Source organism: Bubalus kerabau, chromosome 3 (genome assembly GCF_029407905.1).
Source record: "Bubalus kerabau isolate K-KA32 ecotype Philippines breed swamp buffalo chromosome 3, PCC_UOA_SB_1v2, whole genome shotgun sequence".
In the NCBI taxonomy this organism is placed as follows: domain Eukaryota; kingdom Metazoa; phylum Chordata; class Mammalia; order Artiodactyla; family Bovidae; genus Bubalus; species Bubalus kerabau.
Window position 1 is genome coordinate 161,289,201 of NC_073626.1, and position 14,926 is coordinate 161,304,126.

Consider the following 14,926-nt stretch of genomic DNA (forward strand, 5'->3'; position numbering starts at 1 on the left):
TCTATCTGGGGCGGGGCTCAGATGCAAGCAACGCCTTTTGTCCTCTTCGCTCCTCCGTAGTGACGAGTTTGTTACGGTGTTGCAAAAATCCCGGCTTCGAACTGCAGACTTCCCGTGCCTCTCCGCTCCATCTGACCTTAAGTGCAGCATCTGCGGGCCGGGGCGAGTCCACGCAGTGTAGTCCCTGCTGGAACTCACCGCACGGGTAACGAGGAGAAGTTGGTTAAGGGACTGGTGATTTTAACTCTGCTGGAGTCGATTTGGTTGCTGAATTCGCGCCCATTTCACTCTTGTGTGGTCCGAGACTGGGGATTTCAGAAAGCGGGCTGGGATCACGTATTAACCTTGGGTCCACCCCTGGTACCCGGGTGAGTGGCCGTGGTGCCTTGCGGAGTGGGAGAAACGAAGTCACGCTGGCTGGGGACGCGGCATAGGACCTTGCTTTGGCAAGCTCTCTTTCTTAACCACCTTTCTGCTCCAGCAGCTGCTTCTAAGTAAATTTCTGCTCAGCCATGTCGCCGGCTCCAGCTGCAACCCAGGCTCCTGTGTCGGTCTCCCTGTTTGACCTCAGCACGGATGCTCCGGTCCTTCAGGGCCTGCGCCTGGTGAGCCACTTTCCCGAGGAGGCCTTGGCCCAGTCTCTGCAGACTTCCTGTCCAGGTATCTGGGAAGATGTGGGGTAGACCTGAGAGAGATGACAGGACACTTTGGAGCTTATTGCTCCTCCAGGGAACACATTCTTACTGGTGTTTCCCAGCTTAGGAGCTCTTGTTGACATCTCCTTCCACTGGATAAAATTTATCAGCTCCCAACTGAAGTGTTTGTTTTTTACTTTTACGCTGAAGTTTGTGTATATTTTTCTTAACTGTTATGAATTTAAGGCAACATTTGTACATGTTTTCTGATTAAAAAAGAAAAAATTTCACTCGATCGCTGGATTCTAGAACAGGCTCCTGAATTGTCTCCAAGCAAATCTCTTGCCATTGCTTATGCCTCATCACATTAACACCACTGCCTGCAAAAACACGTCACCATTCCTTGATACCACCCAAATTTAACTATTCCAATCAAATCATTCCTTCTTGCTGAATATAGAACAACTTACTGTTGGTTTCATACTACTTTAGTTTAACTGTTTTCTTATACTTTTTTTTTTTTAAATAACAACTGCATACAGTAATTGGAAATATAAGCTAAAAAGATGGTATTGGGGAAGAGTTATTTGCACAGTTTAAAAATAATCTTAACCTTACCAGAAACCATTCACTGGTGGCTCACATGGTAAAGAATCTGCCTGCAATGTGGGAGACCCAGGTTCAGTCCCTGGGTCGGGAAGATCTGGAGAAGGGCATGGCAACCCACTTCAGTGTTCTTTCCTGGAGAATTTGATGGACAGAGGAGCCTGGTGGGCTACAGTCCATGCGATTGCAAAGAGTCAGAGAACTGAGCGACTAACACTTTCACTTTCAGGATTCCTCTAAACAATCCCTATTGTTTATTTACACACAGTGTTTATATTCATCCTATGCATATCTTTTCAGAAGCATATTTATTCTATAAAGTGATTGCTGTGTCATTTATTTCATGATTACTAGATTGTTAAATTCCTTGAAGGCAATGACATGCTATCTCTCTCATTTGTATCTTCTGCTTTGTGTATCAGACACTGAGTGTAATCCTAGATTAGTGTGGATTTGGGCCCCCATTCTACCTCTGTTTACCCTCCCCTTTTTTAGGTACAGAGGAGCAAATAAGCCCAGAAAGAAGACCATTCCAGGGTCCTCTGGATATTTCAGAGAAGTTGTTTTGTTCAACCTGTGACCAAGTCTTCCAGAACCACCAGGAACAGGTAAAAGACCAGGTGCAGAGCTAAATGTGGAAGCAAAAATGTCATGGTTGGGGTAAAGAGGTAGAAATTTGTCTTTAATGAAGGTCTACATTTTAAGTAAGGAAGTTAGTATTACCTGGTCATACTTGGTGGAGTTCTTTTTTAGGTCTCGGGTACCATAGAAGGCTGGGTCAGGCATATTTCCACATTGTTCTTCCCTCTTTGCCTCATACCAGAGGGAACATTACAAGCTTGACTGGCATCGGTTTAACCTAAAGCAGCGTCTAAAGGACAAGCCTGTCCTGTCTGCCCTGGACTTTGAAAAGCAGAGTTCGACAGGTGATGACTGGTGGGAGAGCATGTGCGAATCGGTCATGGGGATGGAGAAAGACCCTAGTTGAGGAGCTTGAAGAAAGGTCAAAGATGGGGCACCAAGCTTTCGTATCTTTCGTTGTTCTCAGGCGATCTTTCCAGCATCTCAGGATCAGAAGACTCAGACTCAGACAGTGAGGAGGATCTGCAGATACTGGATGAGGAGAGGGCTGACTTGGAGAAGCCTACACGACCCCGAGGCTTCCACCCGCATCGGGTTCTTTTCCAGAATGCCCAGGGCCAGTTTCTTTATGCCTATCGCTGTGTCCTAGGCCCTCGCCAGGCAAGTGCCAGCACACATTGTGTGGTCAGTCCCAGCCTTCTGTACACTCAGCCTAGATTTCCCCTCAGCACAGTCTGTTTCTCACTTCTTCCCTTCCTTCCTGTTCAGGGTGGGTGTCACACTTGATGGCACAGTCGAACTGGCCTGAATCTTAGAAGGGTCAAGTGCAGTGGAATTCAATTTGGAAATAGACGGATCTAGGTTGGAATTGTGGTTCTCCTACTTGATCTTGACTACCTCTGCAAACCTCTAATTTTCTTATTTATAAAATGGAGACAAGCATGGAGCTGTTGTATCAAAAAGAGATGGTGCCTGTGAATCATGTAGCACTGGCACTTGTTTCTTACTCCCAGTAAGTGCCGCAGAGATGTTTGTGCTGCTCCTGTGTCTCCAGGTGCCCCTTGAAGAACCAGAACTGCTCCTTCAGAACCTGCAGAGTGGAGGTCCCAGGGACTGTGTGGTGCTCATGGCTGCTGCTGGGCACTTTGCTGGTGCCATTTTCCAAGGGTGAGAGGGTGCTGCATGGGGCAAGGATGGAATGGATCCTGTTAGCCTGGGAGTACCATCTCATTTCCAGTACTGAGTCTGTGCTGTCTACAGACGAGAAGTGTTGACACACAAAACCTTTCACCGCTACACAGTGCGGGCCAAGCGGGGCATAGCCCAGGGGCTTCGGGATGCCCGGGGTGCAGCTGCTCACTCTGCTGGGGCCAGTCTGAGGCGCTACAATGAAGCCGCACTCTATAAGGTGAGTTACGTGCCCAGGTCTGGTGTGCCTCTAATCCCCACTTCTCTCCTCTTGATTGATTAAATGGTATAGCAGGGAGGCTGACTCCTGTGTTCCTGTCTTTGTTCTTTCTGGGTAGATGAAGGTAGAATGGGGTGGATGCCCAGGAGTCTTAATCCTCTCATTCTCCACTCCCCATTCCCTACACGTCATCTGTACGTCAGTTTTTGGTTGGAGGTTTAAAAGTAGCAAGTGAAGAATTACAGAGCTGAGTTACTGTCTTCTCTAGGAAGTTCGTGACCTGCTGGCAGGGCCAGACTGGGCTAAGGCACTGGAGGAGGCTGGGACAATACTGCTGCGTGCACCCCGCTCTGGCCGGTCCTTGTTCTTCGGGGGCCGTGAGGCTCCCCTGCGCCGGGGAGATCCCCGACTTTGGGATATCCCCCTCGCTACCCGAAGACCCACCTTTCAAGAGCTACAGCGTGTAATCCATAAGCTGACCACGTTATACATCCATGGTGAGCTTTCCTTCTAGATCCTCATGCTCCCTAAATGTTCCACCCGGGCCTCGGGTTCTCATTCGCATGCATCCAGATGGTTTTCTAGCCCTCAGACTGCAGTCTGATGCCATTTTCATTGACAGAAACCTGAGCTGGCTTCTCCTCAGCTAAGTCTTTTGTTTTATGGCAGGAGAAGACCCCCGGGAGACAAGCAGGTTGGACTTACCTCAGACACACAGGAAGAGAGTGAGAGAAAGGAAGGTTATCGAGGAAGAAAGCAAAGTCCCCAGTGATGAAAATGAGGCACTTGGGCAGAACAAGGAAGCTCCCACACAGGGTTTGCACACTACCTGGCAATTGTCAGGTCTCTCTCTGGGGGGATGTCTGTCCTAGAAATGCAGTGGTAAATCTCCTACTGTCATAACTTTACCCACTTCCCTATTTATAGGTAAGCCCTTACACACTAACCCCGCCGCCCCGCCTCCCACACACACACACACATCTGTTCAGTACGTGGTAGCAATTACTGAAATATGTTTTGTGATTTTTCCAAATCTCCTATCATCTCTTTTGATCACTGATGTATCTCTAGTTCTTAGAAAAGTCTTAGCATGAAGTTGATGCTTGGACATGTGTTGTGTGGATCTTAACATAATTTACTTGCCTTCTTGGGTGCACTGGTTTGGAGCTAGGGGTTGCTTCCCATGCTGCAGACTATCACCTGCAGGGCTGTCAACTGCTCCATGTGCCTCTGTTCTGACTACCCTAAGGCTGTCATGGGAATGTCCAGGGACTCTCGTCCCTGAATAGCTTCTTCTGGGCCTGCCCTGGGGCTGTGAGCCTCATTTCTTCACATGATACTAATGGCTTCAGCTCTTGATATGCTATTTTATCTAGGGTGACAAAATACAATTTTATTTCAAGTGATCTGGATTATCTCTCTGTGTACATTCTTAGGCATCTGGGGCAGCCCACACCCTTCTACCCTCTTCTTATTCCTTAGATGGATCTAACATAGCAACTTTTTTCCCCTAGGATCAGAGTCAGAAGGAGGAGATGGCTCCCAGGTAGAGCTGGAGCTAGTAGAGGTGACACTGGGAACGCTGGATCTTCGTGAGTTTGATGTATTTCCCAAGCAAAGGAGGAGAAAAAGGAATAAGAGGGAGAGAAAGCAAGACCTGGAGTCTGGGGCACAAATGACTCTTTCCCAGCAACCAAAGGAAGATGAGGCCCTTTCAGGGTCAGCCCCTTTGCGGCCTCCCTGGGATGAGGCCACGTCCCCCTGTCAGTCGGAGCTCTGGGATGTGCTTCTAGCTGCTTGCCGAGCTGGAGATGTGGGGATGCTGAAGGACCGATTCACTGCCAGCCCCATACACCCTGGAGTTCTGCCTCTGCTCAGTGCCCCCTTGGGCTCCGGTGGCTTCACTCTCCTGCACGCAGCAGCCGCAGCTGGGAGAGGCTCAGTGGTTCGCCTGCTGCTGGAGGCAGGTGCGGACCCCACTGTGCAGTAAGTGAAGTCCTCATGCCGATCCCCACTAGGGTACAGAGGATGATCTGGACGCTAATCTTGGCCTTGCCTAATTAACAGTATTTCCCTTGGTCTGCTTGGGCGATGTTGGGAGGTGCAGCAGGCAAACTGAACCTGTCTGGGGGGTTTTCGCACTTAGGGATTCCCGAGCTCGGCCACCGTATACAGTTGCAGCTGACAGATCGACACGCAATGAATTCCGGAGGTTCATGGAGAAGAATCCAGATGCTTATGATTACAGCAAAGCTCAGGTCAGCTGAAGAAGGAAGCAGCAGAATGGGAAGGCATCAGAGATGCTGGCTAGATCTTTTCTACTCTCCTACAGTCTTATCAAGGATAGTCTGTACAGATCTTTACCTTATGCTTTCCCGGAAATCCTCCAGGTGCCGGGGCCGCTAACAGCAGAAATGGAGGCACGGCAGGCCACTCGGAGAAGGGAGCAGAAGGCAGCCCGGCGGCACAGGGAGGAACAGCAGCGGAAGCGGCAGGAGCAGGAGAAGCAGGAGCAAGAAGAGCAGCAGCGATTTGCTGCCCTCAGCGACCGGGAGAAGGTGAGGCTGGGGGTTCTTCCTTCCACAGCAACACTTCCCCAGAGGTCTGATCGCTTCCCTGGTGTGCAGCCATCACTTCTTGGACACACTGTCCACCACTGAGGCCTTGTGCTTAACACAGCTTCTCTTCCCCTCAGAGAGCTCTGGCTGCAGAGCGCAGACTAGCTGCCCAGTTGGGAGCCCTCAACCCTCAGACCCCCGACCCCGCCGTCACAGTCAGCAATATTCCGTATGTGGAGGGGGCAGGTGTGGGGGGTGGGCTGTGATGTGGGCGGGGCCATTCTGTACAAGTAGAGCAAGTGCTGCTCTGTGTTCAGAAAGGCTGTTGAGGGGATTTGAGATGTTTTGGGAACCTCTGGAATAAAAACAGAAGTGACAGGGTGGGAGGGGAAAGCTTGGATTGAAATGTTTCTGGGATTCCTCTCCAGCCATTTTCTCCCTCTTATTCAGACGCTGCTGGAGTTGTGGGATGTCTCTCCGAGGCCTTGTTCCTTTTCACTACCTTGACTTCTCTTTCTGCTCCACACGCTGCCTCCGGGATCATCGCTGTCAGGCTGGGAAGCCCTCTTCCTGATCTCTTAAAGCTCCACCTGGGGCCAGTGCTAGGCCCTGAGAGGGCACATTCCCACTGGCCCTAGGCTGCTTCTTCCCCCACGGAACCACAGAGTGTTTGGAAGATTAGGGTGAAGACATTCAGGAACCAGGGCAAAGACAGGGCCACAGAGGTGTGTGGAGCTGGTACTGTCTCTGGAACTTTAATCACAATAAAGTTTGGCAAGGAAACTGCACTCGTACTTCCATTCAGGCCCGTGGCCTTTGTTTCCTTACGGTCACCATGGCTAGCATGAAGGGATCCTGCCCACTGCTCTTGTCCCAGGTCCAAGGATTACCTTTCTTTCAGTGCCCACTTAACTCCATTGGTTCAGAGGCACTTGAGAGGGAATAGACGTACATCCTGTGCTTGGTGCTATTGAGGATGGGCCTATCCAGGAACTGGATTTGGGGCTGAGGAGGCACGTTTTCTAGCTCCAGCAATGTGATTCTGTTGTGGGCTCCCCTAGGAAACAGCAGGGGTCTTGGCACATAGAGGGTCTGCTGCGGCCCCCGCTTTGTCCAGTAGCGGCCCAAGTTAAACCCATTGATCCAGACTTGGCCCTGGGGAGTAGAGGAAAAGAAAGGATCAGCTCTCAGAGAGGTAGAATTATCCCCTTGCTGGGGGGTGGGGGGACTCCTAATCAGAGGAATAATTTGTGCTCTCCCTTCTTCCATGGTTTTCCCCTCTTACCACCCTACCCCTCACCCCACCCCCACTATCAGCAATACCTTCGTCCATCCAGGTAGAAACAGAAATGTGTCCCCGCCTGAGTTTAAAATTGGGAAGGTGGTAGAGTAGAAGGTGGGGCCAGAGGGGGTCTGAGGATGTGAGCGTTTCAGCGGCTGGATGGGAAACCACCCTTTGACAAGATTATCAACTTTCAGGGGGAACATCAGCCACTGGGTAAGGACTGTCTGCCCCAGAATTGGTGGCTGTAACAGGCCCTGTGAAGAAGGCAAATGAAAATTTATCATTCACTAAGTACTAAGGCCAGACTACTGCTACTCAAGCCCTGGAATGCACCTAGTGGCCACGTCCAGATCCCCCACCAGCTGCTGCTCTGCTCTCTAAGCCCTAAGGCTATAGCTCTTCCTTTAGGCCCTTATCTTTTCTAGGGAGTTCAGTAAAGAGTATGGGGGCGAGGGAGAGGGCAAAGTGAGCTCACCTTGAAGTCACTGCTGTTAGACCCAAAACTGAGCCTCCCCATGTTCTCCAGCAGGACATCCAGTGTGGCCCCTATTTTCCCCATCAAAAATAGGTTATGTTTCATGTTTCGTTCCAAAACACCCTGAAATACCTGTGGATGAGAGGATCTGTGAAAGGGAGTGGCTCAGCATCTAGCTTGTGGCCACCACCCAGAAAGCTACATTAGGACACTATTATTTAGAGGGCAAAGAGAACGAAGCCCTTCTGTCAGTTCCTTCTAGAACCTTAGCCTTTGTCAAACTCTTCCTCATCCCACCTTACCCTCTGCAAATGTGAGCAGGCAATGGGAAAAGGTAGATACCAGAAACTTTGCTGGGGAGGAAAGGAAATGGGCTCACAGGTCACCTGGAATTAGGTCCTCACCCCATCCACCATCACATAGGCACGGTCATGGACTCCATTGTTAGGCACCCAGAGTTGTGTTGGCTCAGAAACAGTATGGGTCAGATAGGTCCGATACAACATATAGCCATGGACCTAGGTGTGGAACAACGAGTAAATAAGATGTGCTGAGAGACAAGAAAGGATGCTCTGAGGAAGATGCATAACTGAGGGGACCCTTGGTATAGCTGTTGGTGGATTATGCTTTACCTGGTTGACAGCCTCAAAGGTCATTGGCAAGACTGAATGGATGGGCCCTTGGGGGCATAGGAAGTCTAAGAAATCCAGCAAATTCCCATCCTATTAGAATAAGGAGAAAGTATCAGAATATAAGTGAACTTTCAGAATAGAGGGCAGGACAGGCTGCGCAGTATCAGAGAATAACGGGGAGGAGCTTACCAGGTGTAGGTTCAAAGGTCCAAGCGTCATCTTGGGGTTGGGGGGAGGTAAAGGTCCCAAGGGAACTTCCTGGAACTGAGCCCAAATTCTCTCAGGAGCCATAGGAAAAGCACACAAAGAAACCCTATTCCCAGACCCTAGTGCAGGGTTCTTAACCGGGGGTCCAGGGAAGGGCTTCAGGGGTCATAAAGATTCTCTAATATTGTATGTATTTGTATCTCCCCAGGAAGTCCCATCTGAGTAAGTGAGAAATGCTGCAATAGGCTGCTCAGAGGGTTTGTGGTCCAGACAACAATCATTGACTTATGGGACCCCTTTACAAATAATTTGGGCACCCCTCCCCCTAAATTAGTAAAAGCCTTTGGCGCTTAATGAAGTGGTAGGGCACCTTGCTGATGACATTTCGAATAGCAAAAAGCTTGGGTGTGGGGTCCCCTGCTTCGGATATGGGTGCGTCGTAGTCATAGCTGGTAGTAATTGGAAGAAAGCGTCCCTTCTCATCAGCACCTAGTCAAACCAATTTAATTAATTCAATGCATCTTTCAGATGATAGGCCTAAGCAAAGAAATTCATGCAGAGAATTTTGCTCTCAGAAGGGGCAGTGGTAGCCATATCCAGTTTCTAGACATCCTAATTCACGCATTCCTCAGACTCTTAATTCCTTGCTGCCTCCCTGCCTCCACCCCAGAGACCGTCTAGACTCACCATTCCAGTATCCAAAGTTGGTACCTCCGTGGAACATGTACCTGAAGTAGGGGAGAGTGGGGAGAAAGGTAGAAGCTGACCCATTGAATCTTAACCTTCATCCCCAACACCCAGTTACAGATTTCATGTTGGCCCCAGTGCTTCCCAATTACATGTTCACACTGGCTCCCAACTTGAGCATTTTCTCTAGTCCTTTGGTTACAGCTGGAATGGAGCGTGTGGAGTGATTCTGGCCCCAGTAATCCAGCCAGCCTGTGTAGTACTCAGAGTTCACCTAGAGCGTGAAGTGAAAGGAGCTGTGAGGAAGATGGGACCTGAGCACCACCCATTCCCCACGCTGCCTCTTGCTTTGACTGGCCTCCCCTCTGGCTCCTCACCAGGGGCCCGCGGGGTTCATACTTCCGAAGCAGGCCAAAGATCTTGGTCATGTTGTCAGCTGCAGAAAGGAGGCAAAGGTGCAAGGTAAGCAACATGAAACAGGGGCCCCTTCCCCAGACTTCATTCTGAACCCTTGCTTGGGAGACCTGGGCCAAAATCTACAGTGGTATAGAGTCCCTGGAGGGAGCCACATTTGAGTCCTTCAGGCCCATCTGTGGTGAAGAGCAAGATCTTGTCTCCAAGCAGCGCTCGGAAGAGCCCAGCTAGGTGCCTCATGTAGCTCACGTCGCAGGCTCTGTAGCTACCATATTCATTCTCCACCTGCCAGGGGAAAGGAAAAGTGGAGGTCAGCTCTGAGATGGAGAAATTAAGGCCACTGGCACCTCCTTCCCCTAGCCCAGTCAACTTTCCCCTGGTACCTGAATGCTAATGATGTTGCCCCCATTGTGGTAGAGCCATGGATATATCCTGGGCAGCAAGACCTTGAACCAGGAGTCCACTGCAGCAAGGAAGTCTAAAGGAAGGGGCAGTGCTCTGCTGGTTAGGGCACTGCCACCTCCTCGGCCCCCACTCTTAACATCAGTGCTAGCATCTTGAGTGCCTCCTGAACTCGGGGAAGCACTGTGTATCATCCCACTTTTCCATAACTCCGTCTGGGAAGCAGTGACTTGTCAGAGGAAACTCTGAATCCTAAGCACTTGTATATTTGCATGGCAATGAAATTTGAGCATAGGAAACAAAGCAGTGTTTCTTGAGAATTCACTTTTTAAATGTCAGAAAAAAATGTTAAAACACATCACATGGAGCTATTACATAACCATATATAATACTTGAGATCGCTATGATGTAGCATACACGTGTGTGTGCCTGTGTGCTCAGTCACTTCTGATTCTTTGTGACCCCATGGACTCTAGGGGTTACAGGCTCCCACCAGACTCAGGTATGGGAATTCACAAAATTGTAGAATATCTGACCTGCACCCTGATGGAACTGCCAGTCCAGGACATTAAGTCAGCAAATGAAAGATCATTATATGAGGTGGCATGTCTTCAATTCTCAACTCCTGTTGGTGATTTTTGTTGACTCACCCTCAGGGTCTTCATGCATGACCTCTGCCTCCTTACCTAGGTGACTCCAAGTCAGGCTTCAGGACTCAACTTACATTTCACTTCCCCAAGAAAACCTCTGATATCCTAGATGATGGCAGATTCCCCGTTACACTCTCTCACATCACCTCGTACTCCCTTCTCAAGTGCTTAAGAAATTAAAATTAAGCGTGTGTGTCTGTAATTGTTTCCTGTCGGTCTCCCCTACTAGTGAGCAGGAACCTTGACTGTCAGGTTCATTGGCTGCATCCCTGTCATTGAGGACAGTGCCTAGCAGATAGTGGACTCTCAAAGGTGGAGTTAATGAAAGATGTTTTAGAGGCTATCTTTATATTCTTAAAGCATTTAATTCCTTTACATTTTGTGTTCTGTATAAAGGAGGGCCAGGCTGCACTGCCTCCTTTAATCCAAGCATACACTAAATCGCATCCCTTGAATGATAAAATTTTAACATGCCCAGAACTATTGTTTTTCCCCCAAATGTTGACCTTCTGCCACCGCTAGTCTTCTCTGTCTTCCCTAAGTCAGTAAATGGCAGCACCACCTTGACTGGCTGAATACTTGATTGCTTTCTTTCCTCATCCTACCCACACTGTCCTCCCACCACTCCACCACTGCTCCCGTTCTCATCAAAATCTGTCAGTTGAGTCCTGTTGACCTTTATCTCCCACCTATAGCTCATTTCTGCCCTCTTCTTTGCATTTCCACCACTACCACCACCAGGAGCCATCTCTCGTCAACTACAATCATAGTCTCCTAGTTAAGTTTCTCCACCTCTACCCTTGCTCCCCTCAATCCATTTTCCACATGCAGGCTAACGTAATCTGAAAACAAATCAGATAATTTTGGTTAAACCCTTTCAGTGACTTTCTACTGTGTTTATAATAAAAGGCAAACCCCTTACAATGGTCTGAAAGGTCCTGCATTAACACTCACTATATAGCTCCAATTTCTCATACTCCTCTCCCCTACCTGCTGTGCTTCAGCCACACTGGCCTCACTCATGCCAGTGTTCTGTCCTACCTCTGGGCCTTAAAATATACCATACCTGGAAATTCCCTGTGGTCTAGTAGTTAGGACTCTGAGCTCTCACTGCCAAGGGGCCAGTTTCAATCCTTCATCTGAACCATGATCCCACAAGACTCACAGCACCGCCCTCCCCCCAGAATAGCACACCATTCCTCTACCTGGTCATTCTGACTTCACTCTTCATATGCCCAGTGCTTTCCCTTCCCTAGAGTAACTGAAATGTCATTTCAGAAAAGCCTTTTCTGGCTTTCCTACCTAAAAGAGGCCCTGTTATTCACTATCTCAACTCCTTGTCCATTTTCTTGTGTAATATTTTAAAAATAATCTTATATAGGTTTTGGGGGTGTGTGTGTGTGTGTGTGTGTGTTTTTAATTAATGTGTCTTCCACACTGAGTCTGTCTGGTCCCTCAGTTCCCAGCATCCTGCTGGGCAGGATTAAAACAGTAAATAATTTGAATGAATGATCTCTGTTTTGGGTACCCAAATGACCCATTTTGTTATTGTTTGCTTTTTTCTGAGTCCAGTCTTTTTTTCTCTACCCACCTGGATCTGAGGTTCTCAGATGAATTTTAGGTTTTCGAAGCAACCAGGCTGGGAGACCCCCCTGAGACAAACATAATGACAACAAAAAAGTGAGTGGGCTTTGTTGTCTGAGAGTAGGATAGGGTAGGTAAGAAGGGAAGGAGTTGAGGGTAGTGATGGAAGTGGCCCTAGAGTCGGGGCACATGGGAAGCTTTGCTTCTATCCCTTCTCCAACTAACTCACCATCTCCCACTCTGCACAGATGTAAGGTCCTGGTCTCAGTATGACCAACAGGTTTGCTAAAGTTGCCTCTTTCAGAAATGCAAAGAGGTCACGGCTGCCATTAAAGTTATAGACCCCAGGCTCTGGCTCATGGTAGTTCCAGGGCACATAACTGAAAAAGAAGAGGTTAACAGGGCCCAAGACAGGGAGAAGCCAGGGAGGCCAAGGAGCTCAGGCCTGCAGGAATCTCCAGGAAGCTGTGGGAAGGAGGTCCTGGCCCTCCCCTTTCCCACCCTTGGCAGGGAAGCCCTGGAGCTACAGTCCTCATACCCAGCCAGTCTTCCTGTCCTGGTCCCCTTCTTAAGGGCATGGTAGGAGGAGTGAATCCCACCCTTCCATAGCTCTCATGAGCACTTCTTACAACTGTACTACGTTGAGGCCACTCATTCGCATCTTGAGAAGCCGGTCTGCCCAAAACACCCGCGGTACCCGAAAGTAGTGCAGGCTGCCAGACACGTAGCGGAACGGGACCCCATCCAGGAGGAATCTGTTATGATCCCGATCCACTACGAAAGACCGAGTGTCTGCCTGTAAGGGGAGAAACCGTGCTCACAGGGGGCTGGAGTCCGGAGTCAGCGTCTGCCAAGAGCAGAGGAGACGGAACTAGCCCTTCCCAGTATTTTGTTGTTTTCACTTTCACTCTCTCCTCCGCCAGATCTGACCCTGTCTCACCGCACCCAGCGGCTGGTTCGATTCTCCCATCCTACCTGGGGCAGCAGCAGCGTCAGGAGCGGGAGCAGCAGGAAGGGAAGGCAGAGAGGTTTCTTGGGAGCCATGGCGCTTTTGGGGCTCTTCCAGTCAGAGACGGTGGTCCGGCGGTCACGTGGAGGATTCCTGGGAGAGAACCTCAGCGAGCAAGTGGGCGGAGACCACCGCAAGTTGCCAGGCGATTAGCCTGGACTTTGTCTCCAGCCTGCAGCTGCCTGATACTCTGCTGCTGCTGCTGCTGCTGCTGCTAAGTCGCTTCAGTCGTGTCTGACTCTGCGACCCCATAGACGACAGCCCACCAGGCTCCCCCGTCCCTGGGATTCTCCAGGCAAGAACACTGGAGTGGGTTGCCATTTCCTTCTCCAATGCATGAAAGTGAAAAGCGAAAGTGAAGTCGCTCAGTCGTGTCTGACTCCTAGCGACCCCATGGACTGCAGCCTTCCAGGCTCCTCCGTCCATGGGATTTTCCCAGGTAAGAGTACTGGAGTGGGGTGCCATTGCCTTCTCCGGCCTGCTACTCTTCTAGTTTGTAAAACCCTCTATATCTTGCTACTGGTTCATGAACCAGCTTCATCAACATTACCTGGGAGCTTGTTAGAAATGCAGAGTCTCAGACCCTACCTCAGACCTGTAGAATCAGAATTTGTATTTTAACAAGATTTCTGGGTGCTCTGAGCACATTCAGGATTGAGAAGTAGTTACATTGAGAAGTCCGCTACACTGAGCCCCCTGAGGATAGGGAGAGCCTTGTCCATCCTGAATCCTCTGTTGCTATCACAGGGTTCAGTATACAGCAGGTTAAATCTAGATGAATGTCAGATCCAGGTTCAGACCCAAGGGAAACCAGAGGATATCTTCTCAGTATATGAAAGGGGAGTGGGAGTTGGGGTGGGGATCAGGTTACAAGAGGAATCTTCTTCCTAGAGAATCCTGTCCTGTTTCAACAAAAGAGACCATCTAGGCCATCCTATCGTCTTTGGATGTGCGCCCCTTTCCAATTTACCCCTGCCTGGGCAAAAGACATCAAAGTTCCAAGGTTTGGAAATTTGTGAATTTCCATCACTCACTGCCTTCACAGTCCCAAGCCTGGGATGTGAAGACCAGGATAATAATAATAGTTATTATTGCTATTTCTGCTTATGGACACTACTCAGGGCTATGCATCAAACACTATAGTAAGCACTTCACCTCTCATTTAATCTTCAAACAACTCCATGAAGTAGATAATAATTTCCATTTTACTGATGAGGTGATTGAAGGATAGAAATATTAGCCTGTTAACAAGGTCACATAACTAGTTTAGTAGCGCTGGGATTTGAATGAGGCAGTCTGGCCTCAGAGTTCATGCATTTAACTTTAGGTACTCTTACACCTATTTTACAGTTAGGGAAAGTGAGGTTCCTAGAGGCTAAGTAACTTGTCCAGGTGACACAGCTAATGGTTTATTAAGATTCAGACCCTAGTCTAGTTCAAGAGCCTGAGCTCTTAACTACTGAGACTACGGTAATAGGATACAGGCCAGAGCCCGCAAGGTTGTACTGATCAGAGCTGCAAAGGGGTGCAGGCTGCCAGCTCCCGCCCCCTCTGAGCATCCACCTCCGGGCTGGACCCCCAGTCGGCCACCCGGTGCACGGGAGGTATGGCGCCTCCTACCTCTGGCATTGGGAGATGCAGGTCCTGGGGGCCTCGGGCCAAGCCCAGCTTTGCTCCCCTTTGACGTAGGTGCCTGCGTCTTGACCCCCACTGCAGGCCAGGTGTGGAACCCTCACCCGGGTCCTGGGACCCGTTCTCCCCCAGGCCTAACCCGCCCCCGGCCTCTCAGCTC

General features: G+C 49.6%; 2 protein-coding genes across 9 annotated transcripts; one reads left to right on the plus strand and one right to left on the minus strand.

Annotated features, from left to right (window-relative positions):
• Positions 1 to 69: 69 nt before the first annotated feature.
• ANKZF1 (ankyrin repeat and zinc finger peptidyl tRNA hydrolase 1) lies at positions 70 to 6,572 on the plus strand. 7 transcript variants are annotated; one of them, XM_055573515.1, is made up of 14 exons: positions 70 to 368; positions 482 to 660; positions 1,737 to 1,849; positions 2,065 to 2,167; positions 2,290 to 2,483; positions 2,878 to 2,990; positions 3,084 to 3,231; positions 3,500 to 3,728; positions 3,901 to 4,047; positions 4,746 to 5,217; positions 5,378 to 5,489; positions 5,622 to 5,789; positions 5,927 to 6,018; positions 6,240 to 6,572. In XM_055573515.1, exons 2-14 carry the CDS (start codon positions 513 to 515, stop codon positions 6,361 to 6,363), a joined length of 2,163 nt encoding a protein of 720 aa, XP_055429490.1. In that variant the 5' UTR covers positions 70 to 368; positions 482 to 512; the 3' UTR covers positions 6,364 to 6,572. The 7 variants fall into 7 exon arrangements, with proteins under 7 accessions (XP_055429490.1, XP_055429489.1, XP_055429492.1 ...); XM_055573514.1 differs by having other exon boundaries at positions 485 to 660; XM_055573517.1 differs by having other exon boundaries at positions 70 to 205.
• GLB1L (galactosidase beta 1 like) lies at positions 6,529 to 14,876 on the minus strand. Of its 2 annotated transcripts, XM_055573521.1 has the most exons (17): positions 14,755 to 14,876; positions 13,101 to 13,227; positions 12,755 to 12,921; positions 12,355 to 12,505; positions 12,133 to 12,193; positions 9,873 to 9,967; positions 9,600 to 9,774; positions 9,453 to 9,511; positions 9,228 to 9,349; positions 9,076 to 9,116; positions 8,759 to 8,877; positions 8,371 to 8,445; positions 8,182 to 8,271; positions 7,954 to 8,067; positions 7,550 to 7,681; positions 7,113 to 7,328; positions 6,529 to 6,944 (listed from the first exon to the last, which is right to left on the minus strand). In XM_055573521.1, exons 2-17 carry the CDS (start codon positions 13,167 to 13,169, stop codon positions 6,687 to 6,689), a joined length of 1,944 nt encoding a protein of 647 aa, XP_055429496.1. In that variant the 5' UTR covers positions 13,170 to 13,227; positions 14,755 to 14,876; the 3' UTR covers positions 6,529 to 6,686. The 2 variants fall into 2 exon arrangements, with proteins under 2 accessions (XP_055429496.1, XP_055429498.1); XM_055573523.1 differs by lacking the exon at positions 7,113 to 7,328.
• Between the last annotated feature and the right edge of the window lie 50 nt (positions 14,877 to 14,926).

What these genes read in the sequence shown, in the direction of transcription:
- ANKZF1 (XM_055573515.1), top strand. Translation starts at nt 513, where the DNA reads ATGTCGCCGGCTCCAGCTGCAACCCAGGCTCCTGTGTCGGTCTCCCTG. An exon ending in ATGAAGCCGCACTCTATAAG is followed by an intron (nt 3,232 to 3,499) that starts GTGAGTTACGTG and finishes TGTCTTCTCTAG; the next exon opens with GAAGTTCGTGACCTGCTGGC. An exon ending in CAAGGAAGCTCCCACACAGG is followed by an intron (nt 4,048 to 4,745) that starts GTTTGCACACTA and finishes TTTTTCCCCTAG; the next exon opens with GATCAGAGTCAGAAGGAGGA.
- GLB1L (XM_055573521.1), bottom strand. Translation starts at nt 13,169, where the DNA reads ATGGCTCCCAAGAAACCTCTCTGCCTTCCCTTCCTGCTGCTCCCGCTC. An exon ending in TGACGCTGCTGCTGCCCCAG is followed by an intron (nt 12,922 to 13,100) that starts GTAGGATGGGAG and finishes CTCCCCTTACAG; the next exon opens with GCAGACACTCGGTCTTTCGT. An exon ending in TTCGAAATGTCATCAGCAAG is followed by an intron (nt 8,446 to 8,758) that starts GTGCCCTACCAC and finishes ATTTGGGCTCAG; the next exon opens with TTCCAGGAAGTTCCCTTGGG.